The sequence below is a fragment of the Polypterus senegalus genome, chromosome 11 (assembly GCF_016835505.1).
Source record: "Polypterus senegalus isolate Bchr_013 chromosome 11, ASM1683550v1, whole genome shotgun sequence".
Taxonomy (NCBI): Eukaryota; Metazoa; Chordata; class Cladistia; order Polypteriformes; family Polypteridae; genus Polypterus; species Polypterus senegalus.
Window position 1 is genome coordinate 21211255 of NC_053164.1, and position 22607 is coordinate 21233861.

Consider the following 22607-nt stretch of genomic DNA (forward strand, 5'->3'; position numbering starts at 1 on the left):
TTATCATTATTTCTTTCAATCAGGTTCGTATTTGTAGGATGTGTTGTGTTCAAGTTACATTCCGTGTTTGTCAATCGCTGTAAAGATGACAGGTTTCATTCATCGATTCGTTTCTTACTGCATCAATAAACAGCTCGTCTTCTTCTTTATCTGAGACCTGACACACTGCATGCACGGGTTTTTTTACACTGTCTTCCTTTAGCGGACATTGACTTTTTCCAACGTGTGCTTTGTTTCCGCAGTAGCTGGATTTATGAATATGCTTATCAGACGCTTCATATTTTTGCTGCCTTTTCAATTGTGTAATTCGGTTTTGTTCAGCTCTTTGGAACTGTTGCTTTTATCTGTGCACGCGCCAGTTCACGTGAGCCGCCGGTGTACATGCATCGAAGGTTCCCAGCTGTGCTGGTGCCATCTCTGCTATGTCCATGGCTGTATTTAATGTTACCTTAGTCCTGGCACTTAAAACTTTCTCTCGCAGTTTCGCTGAGTTTGTGTCAAACACCACCCTGACCATCTCATCTTCCTCTCCATAAGCACAGTCCTTAACCCGTGAATATTTAGTGGGAGTTTGCTATTGGATTGCCGCTGACGGACGGCCTTATATGGGCAGGCACTAAATTACAAACGCCAGCGGCAGCCTGTCTATGAACTTAATTTAAAGTGTAGGTTTACATCGTGCTTTGTTTCCGAAGTAGCAGAACTCATGAATATGGTTGTATATGTCACTCGCTCGCTTCTTATTGTTTCGCTGCCTTCTCAATTATATAATGCATGTTTTCTTCAGCGCTTTTTGAGGTCTTCCTGGTTTTCTATGTACTGCGTGATTACGTGGGAGGCGTGATGATGTCACACGAAACTCCGCCCCACGGCATTCAAGCTCATCTCCATTACAGTAAATGGAGAAAACAGCTTCCAGTTATGACCATTACGCGTAGAATTTCGATATAAAACCTGCCCAACTTTTGTAAGGAAGCTGTAAGGAATGAACCTGCCAAATTTCAGCCTTCCACCCACACTGGAAGTTGGAGAATTACTGATGAGTCAGTTAATGAGTCAGTGAGTGAGTCAGTGAGTGAGTGAGTGAGTGAGTGAGTGAGTGAGTGAGTGAGTGAGTGAGTCAGTGAGTGAGTGAGTGAGTGAGTGAGTGAGTGAGTGAGTGAGTGAGTGAGTCAGTGAGTGAGTGAGTGAGTGAGTGAGGGCTTTGCCTTTTATTAGTATAGATTAAAGCAGTGGCGTCTATACTTACACTAATTGCTACAAATGCAGTTAAAAACCAACTGAAACAGATGCAGCAAAGTTATCATTTACTAATATATTACAGTGTAACCACAAGGGGGCTCCACCAAATCCCAAACTACGGACACAATAAAAGCCCAAACACACTTTATACTCAAAACAAGGGTTTTTATTGACCACCAACACCCTCTTCACATGAATAACAACAAAAAACACACCAAGTACAATTTTCCTTTCTTCCTCTAAGAGCGTAGCCCACTGCCTCTCAAATTTGACTCAATCAAACTAAGGCAGCGGGTTTTTCTTTTAAAAAGTTACTGCTTCCAGTCTCCTCTCCAGTGCATCTGGGTCGTGTAGGGACCAGGGCAATGCACCCCCCAGCAACACCCTGGGGCACTCCCCGAAGACCACAATAGGGTTGCGCTTCAAGACTCCATTTCCCATGCAACCCTGCGGGTATCCTAATCAGGTTTAGCCTTGAGGAACACTACCTGCTACCTGTTGTGTTGGGGGGGGGAGGGGAGAAATGATCTGCTCCTATTAAGCTCATTCTCCCAGTCCTTCCATTATGGCCTCCTGGCCCATTATCCTGGCCAGGATGCCAGTCCTTCCTTCTGGCCATCCACAACAGGAACAATGTATGAGAGAGAAATACTGTAAATTGCTTCTGATGACAAATTGCTTTTTATCATCTTGGTTTGCTGGAGCAAAATATTAAAAGTTAATATAAAAATCTCACAGTTCCAAAATTTAAGGTTTTTCACTTCAGGACACTCACTTTGAATGCGATGTTTATCAATAATTTGTGGATGACTTGTGTTATCGACCATTTCCATCTCTTTTTTGTAAACTGAATTGACAACTAGTTAACAAAGCTAATCTAGCCTGCCATTTTGTTTTATGTGAGAAGTCACGCAAAATGACATCTTTTATTGGCTAACTAAAAAGATTACAATATGCATCGTCCTAATTCAGGGTGTTCGTAAGAAATGTACTGACTTAATTAATGAGTTAGAAATACACAATAAACAAGAACAGTGGCATGAAATATTTACAATATGCAAATGCATGCTTCAATTTAAATAAAATATTATCAATTGTAATTTGAATTTGTCATTCATCAACCTCTGACAGGTGTCCAAAGAAGGCTAGATCCCTAGTAAAGGATCACAAATAACATCATGTTCCTAATCACTGACCTAGAAATAGTTTAAAACAATATCTCACGTGCATATGTTTGAAATTTGTCATTTCTAACCTTCTGAGCGTGGCTTTTAGAGGGCTAGGAGCACCAGTGAAGAATTAAATATCCATCCATCCATTATTCAACCCTCTATATCCTAACTACAGGGCCACAGGGGTCTGCTGGAGCCAATCCCAGCCAACACAGGGCACAAGGCAGGAAACAAACCCCGGGCAGGGCGCCAGCCAACCACAGGACACACACACACCCCAAGCGCACAATAGGGACAATTTAGAATCACCAATGCATCTAACCTGCATGTTTTTGGACTGTTGGAGGAAACTGGAATACCCGGAGGAAACCCACGGGGAGAACATGCAAACTCCACGCAGGGAGGACCCAGGAAGTGAACCTAGGTCTCCTTACTATGAAGCAGCAGCGCTACCCACTGCGCCACCGTGCCACCCATCCTGAAGTACAGTGCATGAAATATAACAAAGAGCAATAAGAAACAAGAGTGTTTTGGACCCCACAAACAGAAGAAAAGCTTGTCTGTGTGATGTTTCGAGTTTTAAGTACCATGACAGAATGGAGACAAAGCAAAATAGGACCAAGCTTGTGTCTGAAATCGCCATACCTGTTAACCCTTTGTTAACCACAGTCGATGAGTCTGATATGCTACACGAATAAGAGCCGCATAATAGGTGTCCTTTAAAATGCATGCTACTGTGTATCTTTATTCCTCTTAAGACATGTGTTGGTTGGGTCACATTTTTTGAACTCCTGGGGTCAGTTGATGTGGCATGCACAGCATCATATGCTTCTGATCAGTTTTGCTGAAGACATCTATTTGTTTATTAAAAGGGTGTGATTTCCTGCTCAAAAATATAGTCTAAAATGATTTTTTTGGGGGGTCTGAAGGACCTTAAATAGGAAGGAACACCTTAACAGAAGACTGTGGTGGGCTGGCGCCCTGCCCGGAGTTTGTTTCCTGCTCTGCGCCCTGTGTTGGCTGGGATTGACTCCAGCAGACCCCCGTGGCCCTGTAGTTAGGATATAGTGGGTTGGATAATGGATGGATGGACCTTAACAGAAGAGTAACTTAACATAACTTCTTAAAAAAAAATGGGGGTCTGGAAACAAAACCCAAGGGTAAGGCCCATGATAAACCTCGACACTAGCATCTTTAAGAAACTTTATGTATGGTTTGGCCAAAAAATGTCATTCTCTACATTTTGGGCTTCCCACATCTATAAAGAGCAAAGGCAGCACAGTTTCAGAACACACCAGTAAGACAAGGTTGTTGAAATCCTCCACCCTTATTTGCTCTCAGTCCTATTAAAATGCAGAATAAACACACGCTCCTTTCAAAAGTGACATGGATAATTATTAACATTTGGCAGCAGAGAACCAGAGCTTTTAAAAAATAATCAAATTCCTCTATCCTTTAAACTTTAAAGCCACTGCCACTTCAAAATCCCATTACTTAAGAAACATACAAACAAAAAATAAACACACATGTATACCATCAGCGGAGATTATAACAAACAAGACACGTAATGAATCTGAAATTATGATGACAATCCAACAGTCCTGTAAAGACCTGCCTGAACAGTCCCTGGTAATCCCTGTCAGCCTGGCATGCCCTCATTCTTGGGTCACGTATTCTGGGCGAGGCATTGCGCACTTGGCCTTAGGCATCCATGCACTGCTACCTCCAAGTTGCTAAAACAACCACCACACCTCTGACGAAGCAATCTCGCTATAAAGCAGATGGGCCGCCCTGAGTTGCGTCTTTTTCTGGTTGTTCCTGTTTAATTAAACTCAGTTTATTTATTTTCTTTTTTTTGTATAGCAGCCTTCACTGAGGGCTGTGACAAGTGAATGCAAACACAAACTTTACAAGTTACTAATTACATAATGAGTACACGTAAAGAAAACGCAGTGGTTCAAAACGGATTAACATAAATGGAACTCCGCCAAATATCATGTCATTTTCTAACCTGCTTAATCCAGAACTGGGTCAGGAAAGGGTACTGCAGCCTATCCCAGGTAGCCAAGGGCACAAGGCAGGAACAAACCCTGGACGGGGCTACAGTCCATCGCAGGGAGAACAAACACACAAGGGTCTAATTATCATCGCCAACTTATCAGACCTGAATGTCTTTGGACTGTGAGAGGAAACTGGAACACCTGAAGGAAACCCAAGCAGACACAGGGAGAATGTGCCAGTGTCATGCAGGGAGGACCTGGGACATGAACCCTGGTCTCCTCACTGTGAGGCAGCAGTGCTGCCACTGTGCCACCTTGCCACCCAAACCCAGCAAAAGCTGTCTATAAAATGAATTGTTAAACTGTGGGCAGTTACCCAGTTTGTAAAAGCCTGCACAGACACATGGTGTGGCTGGGCACAGCAATGACAGAGACACCAAATGGGTCGTCCCATTCAAAGCAAAGGTCATGTTTCTTGCCTGACAGAGTAAATAGCCACTCTGGCAAAACAGTTAAATCTGTCTCTTTGCCATAGAATAAGGGTCTATCACTGGAGCTCCATCCGGCGGGTTGCTCTTAGTGCAAATGACACCTCCTTACAGGCAGCTGGGCTTCTTATATCACACAAACCAGAATGGGCGGGACTAAATGTCTTCACTGGCCAGTTTCTCAATGCTGTGGGTACAGAAGGAGAGTAGAATGTTAGCGGCAGCGCCCACTCTTGTTCCGGCGGGTTATCACATACCTTGACCAAGCCTGTTCTCGATCATTTTTTGGTTTTGTGTACGCATTGTCCGGTCATATCTCCAGAAGTTTATTTTCCAGTGCCATGACCGAACAGCTGGAATGTATGCAAACAAATTGAAGAATACTGGGAGATATGGAAATGTAAAATCAAACACTATCCATCCATTATCCAACCCGCTATATCCTAACTACAGGGTCACGGGGTTCTGCTGAAGCCAATCCCAGCCAGCACAGGGCGCCAGCCCACCGCAGGGCAGCAAACACTACTAAGGTGATATTACTGTCAGAATGTATGCGTTTAAGCTCACATAAAGTAACCAGTGTGTGCATGCCTTTAAGAAGATGTGAAGTAGGTGCTTGAAACTTTTAACATTTAACATGTTCTTATGTGGCTTTCCATTGACCTCAGAAGCCAGATGTGGGAGATGGGAATGATGTCACACCCGAGTTGACCATGTTCTAATAAAACACTTGAAAAAACAAAATGGACACGTCCAGGAAAACTTTTGTTAGTGTGTGCTCTTTTGGAATACAGACCACTATTGAACAACACACTACGTTGTGTTTTGTGCATCCATACACCGTAGCAACATGATCACAGGTAGAGGTTGGACGGTGCTGTGTGTATGACTGATCTAATGAGATACAAATAGTCAGAAGTGCTAATAAACAGTATAATTCTATAGCTTTAACTAAACTTCACAGTGTATGCCGCCATTTGCATTGATGCCATAATCTGAATTTGGACAAACTTGGACTTTACAGACCAGCCCAAGTTTCCAAGTAGGAATCTGACTTGGTGGGAATGTTTCAGTTGAAAATTCTAAGAACTCAGAAATTCTGACTTTCCAGTTCAAATGGAACTCACCATTACGTTTAAGTAAAAGTAATCTCACTGACAAGTAACAAGATCATTTGAAATTATTAGTTGTCTGATTATTCTGGCTAATGGAACTGTTGCTAACTGTCGTATAATCAGTGTTCTGGTTCTGGAAATGGGTAGGTTTTTGTGTTGAAGTGGGAGAAGTATGCAAACGGCAAAAAAATAAAAATAAAAATAAAATAAAATCTAAAGGAAGCAACTGAAACTGAAACTGAATAAAAAGTCAAAAATCAGGCCAAGAGGACAAAACAAAGCAAGACATGAAGATCAGTTAATAAGGATTCATCCGTAGATCAAATAAACCTTGGTGCAACTGGAAACCTTTTACCTCATCATGCCAATGAACTCAAGGTCATGACTCCAGAAACCACACACCTAGAAATTGCTGGTTATGCTAAATGGTGTCTAATACAGAAAAAGCAATAGCTCCCTAAAAATCATCCCTGATTTGGACAATCAACTAGCAAAGCCTTGTATGAAAGAATGGCCTTTGAGAGAATTTGATGAGACGTTGATTAATATGAGAGAGAGGAGGCATAGAAGATATCTGAGACATCGTGTAGTAAGTGGGTGAAAGTAACACTGTGAAATACAAAATAAAAATGTGACCCAACCAACACATGCCTTAAGAGGAATAAAGCTACACAGTAGCATGCATTTTAAAAGACACCTATTATGCGGCTTTTATTTGTGTAGCATATCAGACTCATCGACTGCGGTTAACAAAGGGTTAACAGGTATGGCGATTTCAGACACAAGCTTGGTCCTATTTTGTTTTGTTTCCATTCTGTCATGGTACTTAAACCATGAAACATCATACAGACAAGCTTTTCTTCTGTTTGTGAGGTCCAAAACACTTGTTTCTTATTGCTCTTCGTTATATTCCAGGATGAGCAGCACGGTGGTGCAGTTGGTAGCGCTGCTGCCTCGCAGTTAGGAGACTCGGGTTCACTTCCCGGGTCCTCCCTGCGTGGAGTTTGCATGTTCTCCCCGTGTCTGCGTGGGTTTCCTCCCACAGTCCAAAGACATGCAAGTTAGGTGCATTGGCGATTCTAAATTGTCCCTAGTGTGTGCTTGGTGTGTGTGTATCTGCACCCTGCGGTGGGCTGGCACCCTGCCCAGGGTTTGTTTCCTGCCTTGCGCCTTGTGTTGGCTGGGATTGGCTCCAGTAGACCCCTGACCCTGTAGTTAGGATATAGCGGGTTGGATAATGGGTGGAAGGATGGTACTTCAGGATGAACACTCATTGATTCTCAGCTCTCATGCACACACATTTGCCCCAAGACTAAAGAGAAAATCAAACCTGTTTGATTTTGTCATCGCAGGTCATGGGCTAGTTGCCTGGTACGTCAGACTACGTGACCGGCCCTCAAGGGAGCACACCTCCAACTGCCATTGACTCACTAAGATTATGTAAATGCAGGTTACAACTGGAAATCAGTTCAGAGGTAAAAATGAGAGCAATTTTGGCCTCAGCCATTGTTGTGGCTAACTCTAACCCTAAACCTAACCCTAATTCCTAATCCTAACCCATTCTTTGTAAAGGGAGTTAGCCCTTATTAAGAATTCCAGAAATAAGGATGCTAGGATAGTCATGTAAAACAGGGTTAATTAATAATTTAGGTATTTCCAAGATTAACTTGTCAACCAATCGAAAAGAAGCATTGCCATCCAAAATGACTTTTGTGAACACTTTTGTGATAAAAACCATCATTCAAGTTAGAATGGTATTTTCTGTATTTTGAATAAAGTTTAAAATGATTGACAAAAATGTTTTTTTTTTTTTAGTAAACAAGATGACGGCAGCTGCTCCTCAAATTACATCATGGTAAGACACTTTATTTGTTGCGTAGTGTTGTGTAGTGTAACAGAGCTCTTTCATGCTCTTTGTTTGTCTTTCTACAGTTGATTGTCTGACCATGAAATGTAAGTATGGAGGGATAAAGCTTGAACATTTTCTTAATATTTTCATTAAACCAGTGCTCAAAGTGGGCCGGTGCTCACTGGTATAAACATAGAGTTTAGGTCAATTTTAACACTGAGTACTGTTACCTTTCATTAGCTACCAGTGAGTACCCAACAAACCTGTTTGCAAATCTCCACCATGAACTTCTCACTCTTTGATTGACTGTTAATGTATCACAATGATCGAAAGCCTTGCTGTACCAACATCTTTCCTTAGTGTAGCAGTGAGTATCTGGAACCTGTTCGCAAATCTTTACCATGAACCTCTCGCCCTGCTCTTTAATCGACAGTCAGTATATCGCAACAATCGAAAGTCTCACCGTACCGACATCTTTCCTTACCGTAGTGGTGAGCACCTGGAACCTGTTCACAGATCTTCACACTGAACCACTCGCTCTTTGATCTACTGTCAGCATTTCACAGTGATTGAAGTCTCACTGAAGGCTGACACTTTTCCTTAGTGTACTGGTGAATACCCAGAACCTGTCTGCAAATCTTCACAATGAACCTCTTGCTCCGCTCTTTGATTCACTGTCAGTATATTGCAAGGATCAAAGTCTCCCTGTACCAACTACCATTTTCTTAGCATGCGGGTGAGTGCCCAGAACCTTTTAGATTGAGTGTTGCTATATCCTGAGTCTTGAAGCTTCACAAGTACCCCCCTGTCCCATCTCTTTTTATTGCCTGTAAATGAGAGGCAGACACAAACATAAAGGCTTAGGGAAACCGTCCCCATGTACTTGAAAAGTTGGTAGGGTTAAAGCAATGGTCTTTACAGACAGGAGTCCAAAAGAGAACTAACAGGCAATAAGATATGGCAGAAATAGATAGCTAAAAAAACAGGAAGAGGAGGGATCTTGTGACTGGTACTGGAAATGACTTGATCAGGTGGCAATATCTGCTGATTATGCTATTAGGAGGTGGGTTCTTCTCCTGGTCTGCAAATGGAGAAAAGAGAGAAACATCAGAGGACAGTGCCAACCTCTGGTTCGGTGAGAAAAACTTACATTTAAGCTTGTAAACCATCTCCCATGTGTGTGACACACCACAAAAAGTGTACCGCCAGTAATTTGGTTCCACTTCTAGTACTTCATTTCACATATTCTAAATCATACTTAGAACTCTGGACAACATATTTTTTCAAAAGTTTTGCTTGCTGAAAAATCTTTCACGATTATCATAGACTGTTGAACACAAATATAATTTCAGGTTGACTGAATCACGTAGGAATTTGGAGAAACAACATAAAATGTTAAAGTTTTATTGAATTTAGTGTATTTAATCTATTTATGATGCTGACACATTGCATTCATTCCATTGAGTTAAAGATTGTGATAATCTGCCTGCCAGGCATTACCACTTTAATTCTTTCAGGGCTGTTGTCAACTTTTGTCAAAATTCAGGGGTAGAGGAGGGTAATCAGCTGTAAACTGCGATAAAACTCACCCTTACATTTTAGTTTGACTCTCAACAAGGAAAGTTATATAGCTGTGTTGATTTAACCTCGACTCCCTACGCGTGTGACCCAACATTTGCGCGATAGACATATGAGCCCCGACAAAATAGCGCAGATTAAAACGCGGTGTCAAAATCGCGCCAACAAAAACGCGCAGACAAAATCACGAAAGTTTCATTAAATATGAATTACTAGTTTAAAGCATATATAATAATGTTTATTTTAGAAGTCGATACTATAAGATGCAGCATGCCATCAGCACGGCACACAGATAGTCCTTAAGATCATGCCCTGCACATGTAGGAAGAATTGCAGCAAGACGTATTGATAGTTGAGCGTATTTAGACTTGCTGGCTGCCTGACTGCTGGTAATTCCGCTTTGTATACGACGCATTATGCCAACCCTCGACTGAGTTATTTGTTCGCGGCATGCCATCAGCAGTTATAACAGTTATAACCTAGCACATAATGTGTACATAATGTGCACGTACGTGTCCAACTCTCTTGGCCTCTCTCTTGATTTTGTCGTGGCGATTTTGTTGGCGCACATTTGTAGAAAACCAGTTAGCGGGTTTGTCAGCGCTCATTTGTCCGTCGTGGTTTTGTCGGGGCGCATATGTATATTGCGCTTTTGTCAGTGAACCCCCTACGCGTGCATGAGTAGCGAAGAGCAAACAACCTTTAAAATGGCATCGTCATCTGGCGACAGTCCAAAGCGAATGTGCAAAGTAAAATACTCCATGGACGTTTTAATTCATAATTTCGTTGAATAGGACCCTTAGTTCTCAGACTCTGAGTTTGATGCAAGTGATCTGGAGATGGATATCAAAAATGAAAGTGAGGTACCGGCATCATCTGATCAATCCCTAGCTGATTATGGTGCTGAACACTTTCGTGTAGCTGATGCACCTACAGAAGCATTCACCTGGGAGGACCACCACTTATGATGACTGGAGGTACAAATCATATTGTGTCACACTGAGACCACTACTGCTGCCCTCCTTCTGAATACAGCAAGATGAGCTGGAAAGAAGCCCATGTGTGAAGAAAATGAGTTTTTAGCGATAAGTGGCACACTTTTCTGCCCTTACGGAGAAGCCAGTTTTTTTTTAATGTCATGAGACTAATCCGCACGGCTGTCCCATTCGCAGTACTTGGTATATCCAAGCTGCATTCCTAGTAGCAGTGCCATGACTTGGTTCCTGTTCCAGTTGTAGTTACCATTGAGAGGAAATCACAAAAATAGGCGACTGCAAAATAACAGGTTGTGATATGAAGTTCTAAAGGTGATCGTGACCAGCAGGCCAAAATCCATAAGATACACCCACAAGTATTCAGGAGCCAAAATCATTTTTGTCCAGTGTAATATTACAGCTGCATGTGAATGCAGTCAGGGCCTCAAACTCCAACCAATTTCACTCCAACCAGCTGCTTAATGATGCGCTGAGTCTTGTCGTTAATTAAAGTTGTTCTTTAAGATCTTAAGATTGACATCCATACGTTCACAAATGCCACACATAACTAAGCATTCTCATCATTAAGCATTCATGTTCTGCTCTCATTGTATATGTTTGAAATTTGAGTAATGTCGTGCTAGACTGTAGGGTGCATTTAGGGTCTCTAGGACTTTATGTTGACATAAAGCTTTGTTAAACACAGTGAATGTCCGGGCATAGTCAGCTCAAATTTCTTTAGAGTAAAAGATGTAGTAGCAGTAGTACTGTCATGGGTACAGAGTACAGTGAAAGTCTTACTTGCATGTCTATTGTGGTCGAGGTCCACAACAAGAAATGTTGGAGTGCCACACTGGTTTTCCTCATTTAATCAATGAAATCAAGAAACAAAATCATGCACTCGATTACACTAGAAATGGGCAGGAAAGGGTCTCCTCAAATTCAGGAATTCCCTCTTGGCTTGTAATGCTTGTTTAGTCATTGGGTTAGCAGTTGCATCCTGCAGTGCGATCTCATATTGTGTGACACCTAATTCTGGTGACTGCAGGAAATATAGCTGGGGAGCTAGAAGGGATGAAGTCAAATGCCCTCACTTGACATATTCTCAGCCCTGTGGAGTGAACAGAAGAGGCTTTGATTAGTGCCAGCGCCCCCTCTTGACCTGGAGTGGTAGTACCTACCTCATAAGAGCCCAAAAGATGATCCATTGTGGAGTACAGTCAACTCTCGTTTATCGCGGTTAATCCGTTCCAGACTCTGCCGCGATAAATGAATTTCCGCAAAGTAGGATTCTTTATTTATAAATCGAATATTTTCACAGTTAGAGCTCTAACATTATTAGAGCCCTCTAGACATGAAATAACACCCTTTAGTCGAAAGTTTAAACTGTGCTCCATGACAAGACAGAGATGACAGTTCCGTCTCACAATTAAAAGAATGCAAACATATCTTCCTCTTCAAAGTGTGCATCGGGAGCAGAGAGAGATAGAGAGAGCGAGAAAAGCAAACAATTAAAAATCAATAGGGCTTTTGGGGCTTTTAAGTATACGAGGCACACCACTGGACAAAGCAGCTACAAGGAAGGCAGCAATGTGAAGGTAGTCTTTCAGCATTTTTTAGAGGAGCGTCCGTATCTTCTAAGCAAACAGCCACTGTATAAACACCCCCTCCGTCAGGAGCAGAGAATAGAGAGAGAGAGAGAGAGAGGCAGAGAAAAGCAAACAATCAAAAATCAATACGTGCTGTTTGGGCTTTCAAGTATACGAAGCACCACACAGGAAGCCATCGTATATCATTGAGGAGTTTTATTTAATATGTAATACGTGCTCTGATTGGGTAGCTTCTCAGCCATCTTGCAATAGCGTCCCTTGTATGAAATAAACTGGGCAAAGCAACTGAGGAAGCATGTACCATAAATTAAAAGACCAATTGTCCGCAGAAATCTGCGAACCAGCGAAAAATCTGTGATATATATTTAGATATGCTTACATTTAAAATCCACGACGGAGTGAAGCCGCAGAAGTCGAAGCGCGATATAACGAGGGATCACTGTATGCGTGAAACCACCTAACATGCAACATGTTGCCACTCTTGGTGCCATGATAAACAAGAATGTTTCAGAATAAAGAACTTAATTTAACCGACTAGGGAACACAAACCAGTATATATGACATATTTCTTACCCCTGTTCCCGAAATCTTGTGAAGAAACCTCAGAAAAAAGTCCCAGTAAAGTCACTTAAAGGATTATGTCATGTAGGCAGAATATGTGGGTTTGACATACTAGTCTCCAGTCAGGTTCATGCAAATGTACATTCGCAGCAAACCATCGTGTTCATTTTTCCATACTGTGGCCAAGATGGGTTTTCAAGATGAGGCTGCATCAAGCATATCAATGAATAGCTGGGTATATACAGTACTTGGTCCTTGATGTTGAGGCAAGAAAACTTTCATTACAACAACAACAACAACATTTATTTATATAGCACATTTTCATACAAACAGTAGCTCAAAGTGCTTTACATAATAAAGAATAGAAAAATAAAAGACACAATAAGAAAATAAAATAAGTCAACATTAATTAACATAGAATAAGAGTAAGGTCCAATGGCCAGGGTGGACAGAAAAATAAAAAAAAAACTCCGGCTTGAGAAAAAAATAAAATCTGTAGGGATTCCAGACCATGAGACCGCCCAGTCCCCTCTGGGTATTCTACCTAACATAAATGAAACAGTCCTCTTTGGATTTAGGGTTCTCACGGAAGGGCTTGATGATGATGGTCACGTAGACTTCTGCCTTTTAATCCATCCATCATTGTTGGAGCATCATGATGCTTTGAGTAGGTGGAGGTGGTGCAGGCCACCACCACAAAGAAACTGAAGAGAGAGTAGGGGTCAGTACGGATTTTAGAGCCACCATGAATAGTTATTATGAGGAAATTGAACATACAGAGTATCAGGATTAAGTTAAATTAAAGTTATAAAAAGGCCATGTTAAAGTAATGTGGACCTCAGACAGTCTTGGACTCACAATCCCTCCTAACCCATTAACAGCTGTGTTTGGGGTTCTTCCAGAGGGTCTTAAAGTGGAGAAGGACAAACAAATTGTGATTGCATTCACTCCACTGTTGGCACGCAGACTTATTCTGATAAACTGGAAGAACCCAAACTCTCCTCTTTTAAGTCAGTGGGAAACTGATGTGTTATATTATTTAAAATTGGAAAAAATCAAATACTCAGTTAGAGGATCTGTGCAGACTTTTTTCAAAACATGACAGGATCTAATCAGTAATATTTTGAAATGAGTTTATAAAGCACAGAGAATTTGTTGATTTAGGTATTTTTACAAGCCTTAAATTTTACACCGTTTGGCTTGCTCTCTCTCTCAAGGGTGGGGATCGATCTGTTCTTAGCATAATTCTTTTTTTTTGTAAAAACTTGATTGCTATGTATTGATTGTAATAAAATTAATAAATAAATTAAAATAAATAAATAAATAAATAAAGTAATGTGTTTTCAGCAGTGTTTTAAAGTGCTCTACTGTACTAGCCTGGCCAGAATATTCTAGAATACTAGGATCTATTTGTGATCCCTCTATCTAGCTATCACACTTAGACAATTATGAAAGGCACTTTATAATAGAGTGTCTGACCCAGTCTCCAGAAATGACCCTCTGTCTGCCACAGCCAGGTATTACATGGGTGACCCCTTGGCCCGGTCCAGCCACTCAGGTCCCCAACACTGAAGATCTTACGAGCTGGATCACCCTCGGGGAAATGCGCCACATGGCCGTAGTACCATAATTGATGCTCCCTCACAATGCAGGTAATATGCCTCATTTGGGACTCCATGAGCAACACAAAGTCAAACCAACAGTACCCAAGGATTTTCCGGTGAGACACAATACCAAAGAAGTTCAATCTTCGTCTGGATAGCGTCCATGTCTCGCAACCATATAGCAAGACAGGAACTACCAGGACTCTAAACACTTGGACCTTCATCCTTTTGCATAGATATCGGGAGCGCCACACACCCCTTTCCATCGACCTCATGACCCCCATGCTCTCCCAATCCATCTACTGACTTCATAAGAAGAGTCACCAGAGAATTAAATGTCTCTGCTGAGGTAAGTAGATATTTCGATGCAGTCAATACTCTCTTCACAGACAGACACACTGCTGATGGCCATGCCCAAGAGGTCATTAAAGGCCTGATCTTGGTTTTTATCAGGACACTCGCAAGCCCAGACACTCAGACTCCTCGCTGAGTCTCTCGAGCACCCCAATCAGAGCCTCCATTGACTCTGCGAAGATCACAGCATCGTCAACAAAGTCAAGATCCGTGAATCTTTCTTCACCGACAGATGCCCCACGGCCACTGGACCCCGTGACCTTGACCAACACCCAGTCCATACAAGCATTGAATAGAGCAGGAGCAGAACACACCCCTGATGAACCCCAGAATAAACTGGGAAAAACACAGGGGTCCTGCCTCCACTCTGCACAGCACTCACAGTACCAGTGTACAGGCCGGCCATGATATCCAGCAACTTCGAGGGGATCCTGTGAATAAAAAGGATTATAGAGTAAGCGTTAATTCCATAGAAGCCCACTGACTCTCAAACAATGGGAAGTAACTGGTGGTCTGACCACAGCAGTTTAAAACTCAAGTCCAGGTGTTATGCTACATAATGTATTTACTTAAATGGGAGAAGAGACAAGTCTGCTTGTTTGGATGGTTTGCTACCATATGCGTAAGTGTGCTCAGTGATCTCAATATCTCCTCAGGTAGCCTATGGCTTGTGCCTGATGCTTGCAGGATTGATGGAAGAAAATTCAGAAAATGAATATGTGAATGAAAAAAAGCTAAATCAGTAATTCAAATGATTAAAGCTGGAGAAAAATAAATGACATAACATGATTTCTTAGCTAATTTTTTGGACTCTCCACAGACACTTATGGCTGCACCAGTGGCCACGGAGACAAAGGCTACGTTGGAGAAGCTGTTTGAAAAACACGCAGGGCTGGTAAGATGTCTTGGTCTTGATGCTCCTTTTGGCATGACTTGCACCTTCTGTTTATTGCCAACAACATCTAATGTTTAAAGTGAGGGTGGGCAGCTTGTCCTTTGACAGCATGCAGGTTCCATTTAAATGCTGTACAGTATATTCCAGTGACATAAGCCGGGTGTTTAAATGTAATGACCTGCGTTTCCTACCTAAGAAAAATAACAGCACAAGGTCTCCTTTCTCAATAAAAATCAAGACATGGACACTTTTAGTGGTTGACTTTTTATATTATTATTTTTAGGACAACAGGCTTAATGCTGTGGAGTTTATGAAGGTGGCAAATTCATGTAAGTTTCAGCTTGTGACCTTTGATTTCTTCTTTATGCTGTATACACAGTATGTGCCTGACACTCTTAGGACTGCATAGCTTTTTGGGTGTGTTGTATCATTAAGGGTTATTTCACACTTGAGTATATGAAGAGACATGTTTTAACGCAGGCACATTTTCCATGTTTTTAGAAGAAGTTGATACATCTACAATGGATTAAACAAAGTATTCTGTCCCCTTCACCTTCTGCACATTGTATTGTGTTGTAGATTTAATCTTAAACGCATACATTTTCCATTTTTGCCCATCAGTCTACACTTAATAACCCATAATGACAAAGTGAAGACTTGTTTTCATGAAGATTTCCATCCATCCATTATCCAACCCGCTTTATCCTAACTACAGGGTCACGGGGGTCTGCTGGAGCCAATCCCAGCCAACACAGGAAACAAGTACCAGGCAGGGCACAAATACCAAGCAGGGCACCTGCCCATTGCAGGGCACAAACACACCAATGCACCTAACCTGCATGTCTTTGGACTGTGGGAGGAAACCCACACAGACACGGGGAGAACATGCAAACTCCACGCAAGGGAGGACCTGGGAAGCGAACCCGGGTTTCCTAAGTGTGTGGCATGCCACCATGCCACCCCCTAACATATCATCTTCTTTTAATTATGCATTACAACTGTGTTGTCTTGCTTGGCATAATTTGAATTCTAAACATTCTGAAGTTATAATTCATTACATATAACATTGCATACATTTTTAAATTATAGATTTGCAATGCATTTAGAGAGACACCCTCCAAGCAAACCTTGATATGATATGAACCTTCCTGAATAAAAAGAATCAAATCATCTAAATGGGTAGTTCAAAAGAATCAAATCAGTACATTGGGTCAAAATAGTCATCACTACAAGCAAGCTAATGCCATGGCAAGGTAGCGGTAGAAGCAGGTGTCCTAAGTAGAGCTCTCAGGTAACTGCTGTTCCTGGGGTAAGGGAGAGTTCACTAACAGGCAAAAAAGACAAAATGTAAACTTAGACAGGGGAATGGGGTAAATTACAAGGAGTCAGTCAGTCAGCCATTGTCCAAAGCACTATATCCTAACACAGGGTCACAAGAGGGGCTGCCCGACCCAATCCCAGCCAACACAGGGTGCAAGACAGGAACAAATCCCGGACACCCACACACCAAGTACACATTAGGGACAATTTCGGATCGCCAATGCACCTAACCTGCGTGTCTTTGGACTGTGGGAGGAAACCCACGCAGACTCGGGGAGAACATGCAAACTCCACGCAGGGAGGACCCGGGCAGCGAACCCAGATCTTCTTACTGTGAAGCAAAAAATAAAATAAAACAATAGGAAAGCAAAAACACAAATGTAACGCTTCTCTGTCGATTCCCCTGATTTCATGACCTGTTTTACTTCCAGACACTCTTGTGATCCACACGTTAATTCCAGTAATGTTTGATAACACAAAGTATATCTTTTTATCGGTTTATCAATTATCCAGTTATAAGATGGCGCCCCATTTCTTTTCATTAGGCTGTTTTGAGCTGTGAACAGTTATGAATGCATTTCTAGGTAATCATGGGAGCCTCCTTTCATTAGGCCCTCAGGCTTTTACCAGATACCGTCAGCCATTGGTGGTTCATTTTGGGGTCTCACCTTTTGAGACATGACAGTCCTCTGACTTCTGTAATGGTATTCTGGAGTCACTTCCAAATGACAATAATGATCCTGTAAACCTATAAAATCTCTCTTAATTAACGGGCACCTTCATTTACTGGATGGCCCCTTTCTGCCTCCTTTCGTAGATTTCACACAATGAGTCCTGTGAATCTTTATTGGACAACATGTTACTCAATATCTAAACTTTCTACCTCCTCCACATTATGCTCTTTAATTGTTTCTCTCTTCTCTCTCTCAACAGTCCTGCCTGAAAACTTCAGTCTTTCTTTGGACACTTGTCGTGGCCTGCTCTTTGGGGAGGATGTATCCTTTGAGTTTTGGGGGATCCACAGAAAACGTGGACATTGATCCTCTGCAGATATAGAATGCAGTGAAAAAAAATTCTGTCAGTAGCAAATTCTACTGATAGAAAGAAAGACTTTATCTTTTTGCCAGCAGGTGGCGACATTTGCTCGGTCATGGCCCATTTTTATGTTTCCTGTGCTTCTCAAATGAGCTCTGGCAGTTATTTTTCTTAGCAGCACTGGCAGACAAGAAGCCGAGGCACCCTTAATTTACAACAGGCCGGACGGCTGGTGACTTCACTGGCAACACTGCAGGTGACAGTATTTCTCTTCATAAAAACGAACAAGTCCCAGAGACAAAATTTAAAAGGGGAAGAGATGGCAACTGGCTGCATTAAATTGCTTTCATGAGCTTAATCGTGCATGGATGAGCTTGAGTGTAAATTTATTGAATTGCAGCATACACTCACTGAGCAAATTATTAGGAACACCTGTCCACCTGCTTATCAGTGCAGTCATCTAATCAGCCAATCAAGATGTGGGAGTACAATCCATAAAATGATACAAATAAAGAGCAGGAGCTTCACTTAAAGTTCACATCAAACTGTAAAACAGGGGAACAAAATGTAGGCTCGGTGATTTGTCTTTCTGTAATTGCTGTAATTTCATGCAGGACATTCTTTAAAGTTTATTCCAAATGGACAATAAACATCCAGCGAGTGGCAGTCCTGTGGATGGAAACTCCTTGCTGATGAGAGAGGTCATAGGAGAACGGCCAGACTGGTCCAAGTTGTGGTCCAGAAAGTGTGGTAGTTCAGCCCGGACGCAAACAGACAGACACAGAATGTCCCGAGTACACACGCGTTTATTTACAGTTCCTGCACTCAACACAGTGCCCATGCACCAAACACCCTTCAAAAGTCCGTCTCGCCTGTTTGGACTTCCTTCTGCCACCTTTACTCCTCTCCTCCCAAGCTTTGTCTTCTTCCTCCCAACTCTGGCTTGTCTACTCAATGGAGGCGGCCTCTTTTATAGCCACCTGGATGTGCTCCTGGTGCACTGTGATGGTCTTCCGGCAGCACTTCCGGGTCTTTCTCTCCTCCTGGCTTGCCCTTGTGGTGGCCTTGGGCCCCAGTAGGGTTGAGCTTCCATGCTCGGTTCCCCTGGCCCCCATACAGACCAGGGTGCCTGCCCTCTCGTGGACCAGGAGAGGTGTGGACCCTCTCCCGGTCCTTCTAGGCATCCTGGCTGGGCACAACCCCCAGCCATCGGCCACAAGAGTTCTACTGGTTCAACTCCTGTCAACCAAGAACAGAAAGCTGAGGCTGCAGTAGGCACAGGCTCACCAAAACTGGACAAAAGAAAACTGGAAAAATGTTGCCTGATCTGATTAATCTTGATTTCTGCTGAGGAACGCAGATGCTAGGGTCAGATGTTGGCACCAACAGCATGAATCCGTGTATCCATTCTGCTTTGTGTCAACAGTCCGGGCTGGTGGTGGTGGGGAATATTTTCTTGGCACACTTTGGGTCCTTTAATACTAATCAATCATCATTTGAAGGCCACAACCTGTTTGAGTGTTGCTGTTGACCATTGTGACAACCAGGAGGCATTGCAGTACCCCACCCCAAACCCCAAACACAACCTCTCAGACTCAAGTCCCACTTTAAATAAAATGATTATTCTTACAACTACCTCACACAAAGGTTCCAGAAGTGACACAAACACAATACAATTCTTGCTCTTTCTCTTTTCCATCTCCTGTACACCTTCCAGACAAGCTACGTCCTATGACTCGCCTGGATGAGGTCAAGTGGTCTCTTTAACCTTGGACCCGGGAGTACGTCCGATGATAGGGCATAACCCAATAGAAGTACTTCTGGGTCAATTGGAAGTCCTATAAAGCAGGGATTATAAATCCCACGAGGTCCCTCTTGATGGCCCACCCTGGCGAACCCAACAGGGCCGCCTCACAAGACTATAGGTCCCAGCATGCACTACTGGCATCCCTGTGGAAATTCTGAAACCAAGATAGCTGCCACTTAGCATATTTGGGGAGAGAATGGATGGATGGATATTTAGCAGTGCTCATCTCCCACAGTCCTTCCATTGCACTGTCCTCCCACCCGGGTAAGATTCCTTGATAAATCCCTGTCAGGATGCCCCAGTATATGTGTGCCATCCATTATGCCATGTACAGCCCTTTGTGGCCAAATGTACCCATTTTCTAATGGCTACTTCCAGCATGATGATGCACCATGTCACAAAGCAAAAGTCATCTCAAACTGGTATCTTAAACATGGCAGTATGTTCTGTGGTCTTCATAGTCCAGCGGTTCTCAAACTGTGGGGCGTGCTGAAGCTGTACAAGGGGGGCATTGAATAAATGAACAAGACATCAAAGTTAATTTTTTACATTTTTAATTCAAATTTAAATTTGCAAGCATATAATCACAACAAATGCATTATACCTTAAATTAAAATAAAACATTTCTAAGGCATAGATCTGACGACTAACTGACGAACGGCGCCGCTGCTGCTGCTTTTATAGTCACGTATTGTAAATCCAGAAAGTTCGAGATGTATCGGTATCTGTCGCAAACATTCGGGTCACAGCAGATCGGGTGATAATATGGCGCGACTGCACCACATTGGCAGCGTAGCCAATATTGCCAAATTGAGTTAAATAATTTACTGCGTATTGGGTTATTTTCATGATACAACAAACAGCGGTATAATATTTGTCGGATGAAAATACGTTTGTCTCGCACAGATTGACTTCATCGGTGTCCACGTTTATGAGATTTTTATAAATTTAAACATATTTAATCATTTCTTTACATAAAAAAATAATTAAATAAGAATAAATAATTTATTCTTTGTTTTTGGGATTAGAATTACTACCAAAAACCACACAAGGCATTTTACCAGTTACAGTATTAAAGCACTTTAAAAAAAAATAAATTGCAAATATTTCATTGGAGTTAGCCGAACACATGCAAATCTTATAGAAGTAAAAATGATAGGATACTGTGACACCGCACAAGTACCATACCTTTGTTAGTTGTATCATGGGTTATTCTCATCTATCTTACATTATACAGGGGGCACAGAATTATTCCAGGTAGAAAAGGGGGGGCGCGAAATATGAAAGTTTGAGAACCGCTGTCCTAGTCACTAGATGTGGATCCAAAACTACACCTTTGGGATGTGATGGAATAGTAGATTTAGAGTAAAAAGGTGCAGCTTACAAAACTGCAGAAATGATATGATGTACCTATATCAACATGGACCAGAATCTCAAAGTTCAAACAACTTGTGGAATCCATGCCACCCAAAATTGAGGCTTCTTTGAGAGCAAAAGGAGGTCCTACCCAGTATTTGTATGGTGTTCTTAATTTTAATTTGCTCAGTAACTGTAAAAATGATTGATTGATTGATTGATGGATTGACTTCTTCTGATTTTCACCCAACATGAGTTTTGCTTCCCGGTAGATATTGATGGTAAAAAAAAAAAAACAAACATGCAGTAGTACAGGGGACAGGAGGTAAACCCGAGCAAGTCCAGAGGTAATCCCTGCCTGTGCAGTCTGCCTCTGCCCTACTAGCTTATTCTGACTACATTTCTTGTCTGTTTCCCAGTGTTTCATGTATCTTACTGTTTTCTCTCCTTTCCGTCTCCCTCACTGCAGAAAGTGTTTGTTAAGTATGATCAAGACTCCTCTGGGACGATGAACTCCTTTGAACTCCGGCTGGCACTCGCAGAAGCTGGTACGTCACTGTGTATCATTGCGACTCACCTGCTGTTGTCTTTTTGTTTTTTTTAATTTAAGTAAGTCATCCGATAAAATGAATAACCAATGAGTTCTTAGTGAGATCAAGGTGTGGGAAGAGATACTACTGCCTCACAACTACAGAGAGTTGGGTTCATTCCCCAGCTTGGCCATTTTATTTGTGCACAATTTCCTGTTGTCTATGTGGGGTTACTCTGCAGCATCACAAAAATGCAGGTTAGGATGATTGGTGCCTCTAAATGTGCCCACTACTATGAACTGGTAGCTCATATGTGTTGTGGTCTATAAAGGACGTTTCACGGCTTCCAAACCCTTGACACAACCTTACAAAAATGGTTTTGGTGCAAACACAGGTCTTGTTTTCTTCAGTACACAACTATAACACACATCGCTTTCCCTCCATTCTTCTCATGTGAGCTTAGCCTGATTTCTCTCCCAACTCAAACCCCTGAGTGGACCCACTATGTTGAACCTAGGAATACTTCTGGTGACAAGGTGGAAACACTTCTGGGTCTGTCGAAAGCCCCTGAAAGTAGGGAAAGCCTTCCCCAGCAGCTCATCCTGTCAGCAGGACTGCCCCATGGGACTGCAACTCCCAGCATGCCCTGCAGGCACATGAATAGGCATACTGACCCAGGAATTCTGAGTGTGTCAGGGTGAGCATGTATTCTTAGGAGGCAGTACCCTAACCCTAACCCCGTCCATCTATCCACTATACTGGACACCATGCAAGTTAGGGGTATGGAGTTTATCCCGGCCAGATATCAGCCCATCCCTACTGTCAATCACAGTGGTTTGGTTTCAAAGAGAGAGAAAGGATTGGAGCGGGAGAAAAATGAGATCAATAAATGTGCTGAGTTTATATCAGGAAATCAAATAAATGTCAGAACCCAAAGCTCTAATCAAAGCATTTTAAGACAAAAGCAGAAATCTAAAAGCTGTAGACTTCAATAAAATAAAGGTTTGCTTGCAGTAGCTCACAGAATCCTAATCCCGGATAAGGCATAAATAAATTGGTCGAACTTTATACTGTTGCTTAAATTGATGTCGTAAGTGTCACACACCCGAGCATCTCT

General features: G+C 42.2%; 1 protein-coding gene across 1 annotated transcript in view; it reads left to right on the forward strand.

Annotated features, from left to right (window-relative positions):
* The window catches only part of capn12 (calpain 12), a 137289-nt gene that overhangs the window by 99330 nt on the left and 15352 nt on the right, over window positions 1-22607 (forward strand). The window contains exons 12-17 of the mRNA XM_039768143.1: window positions 7833-7872; window positions 15368-15442; window positions 15726-15771; window positions 17696-17757; window positions 17985-18053; window positions 21430-21508. Coding sequence (XP_039624077.1) covers window positions 7833-7872; window positions 15368-15442; window positions 15726-15771; window positions 17696-17757; window positions 17985-18053; window positions 21430-21508 — 371 coding nt within the window. The remainder of the gene's footprint in view (window positions 1-7832; window positions 7873-15367; window positions 15443-15725; window positions 15772-17695; window positions 17758-17984; window positions 18054-21429; window positions 21509-22607) is intronic.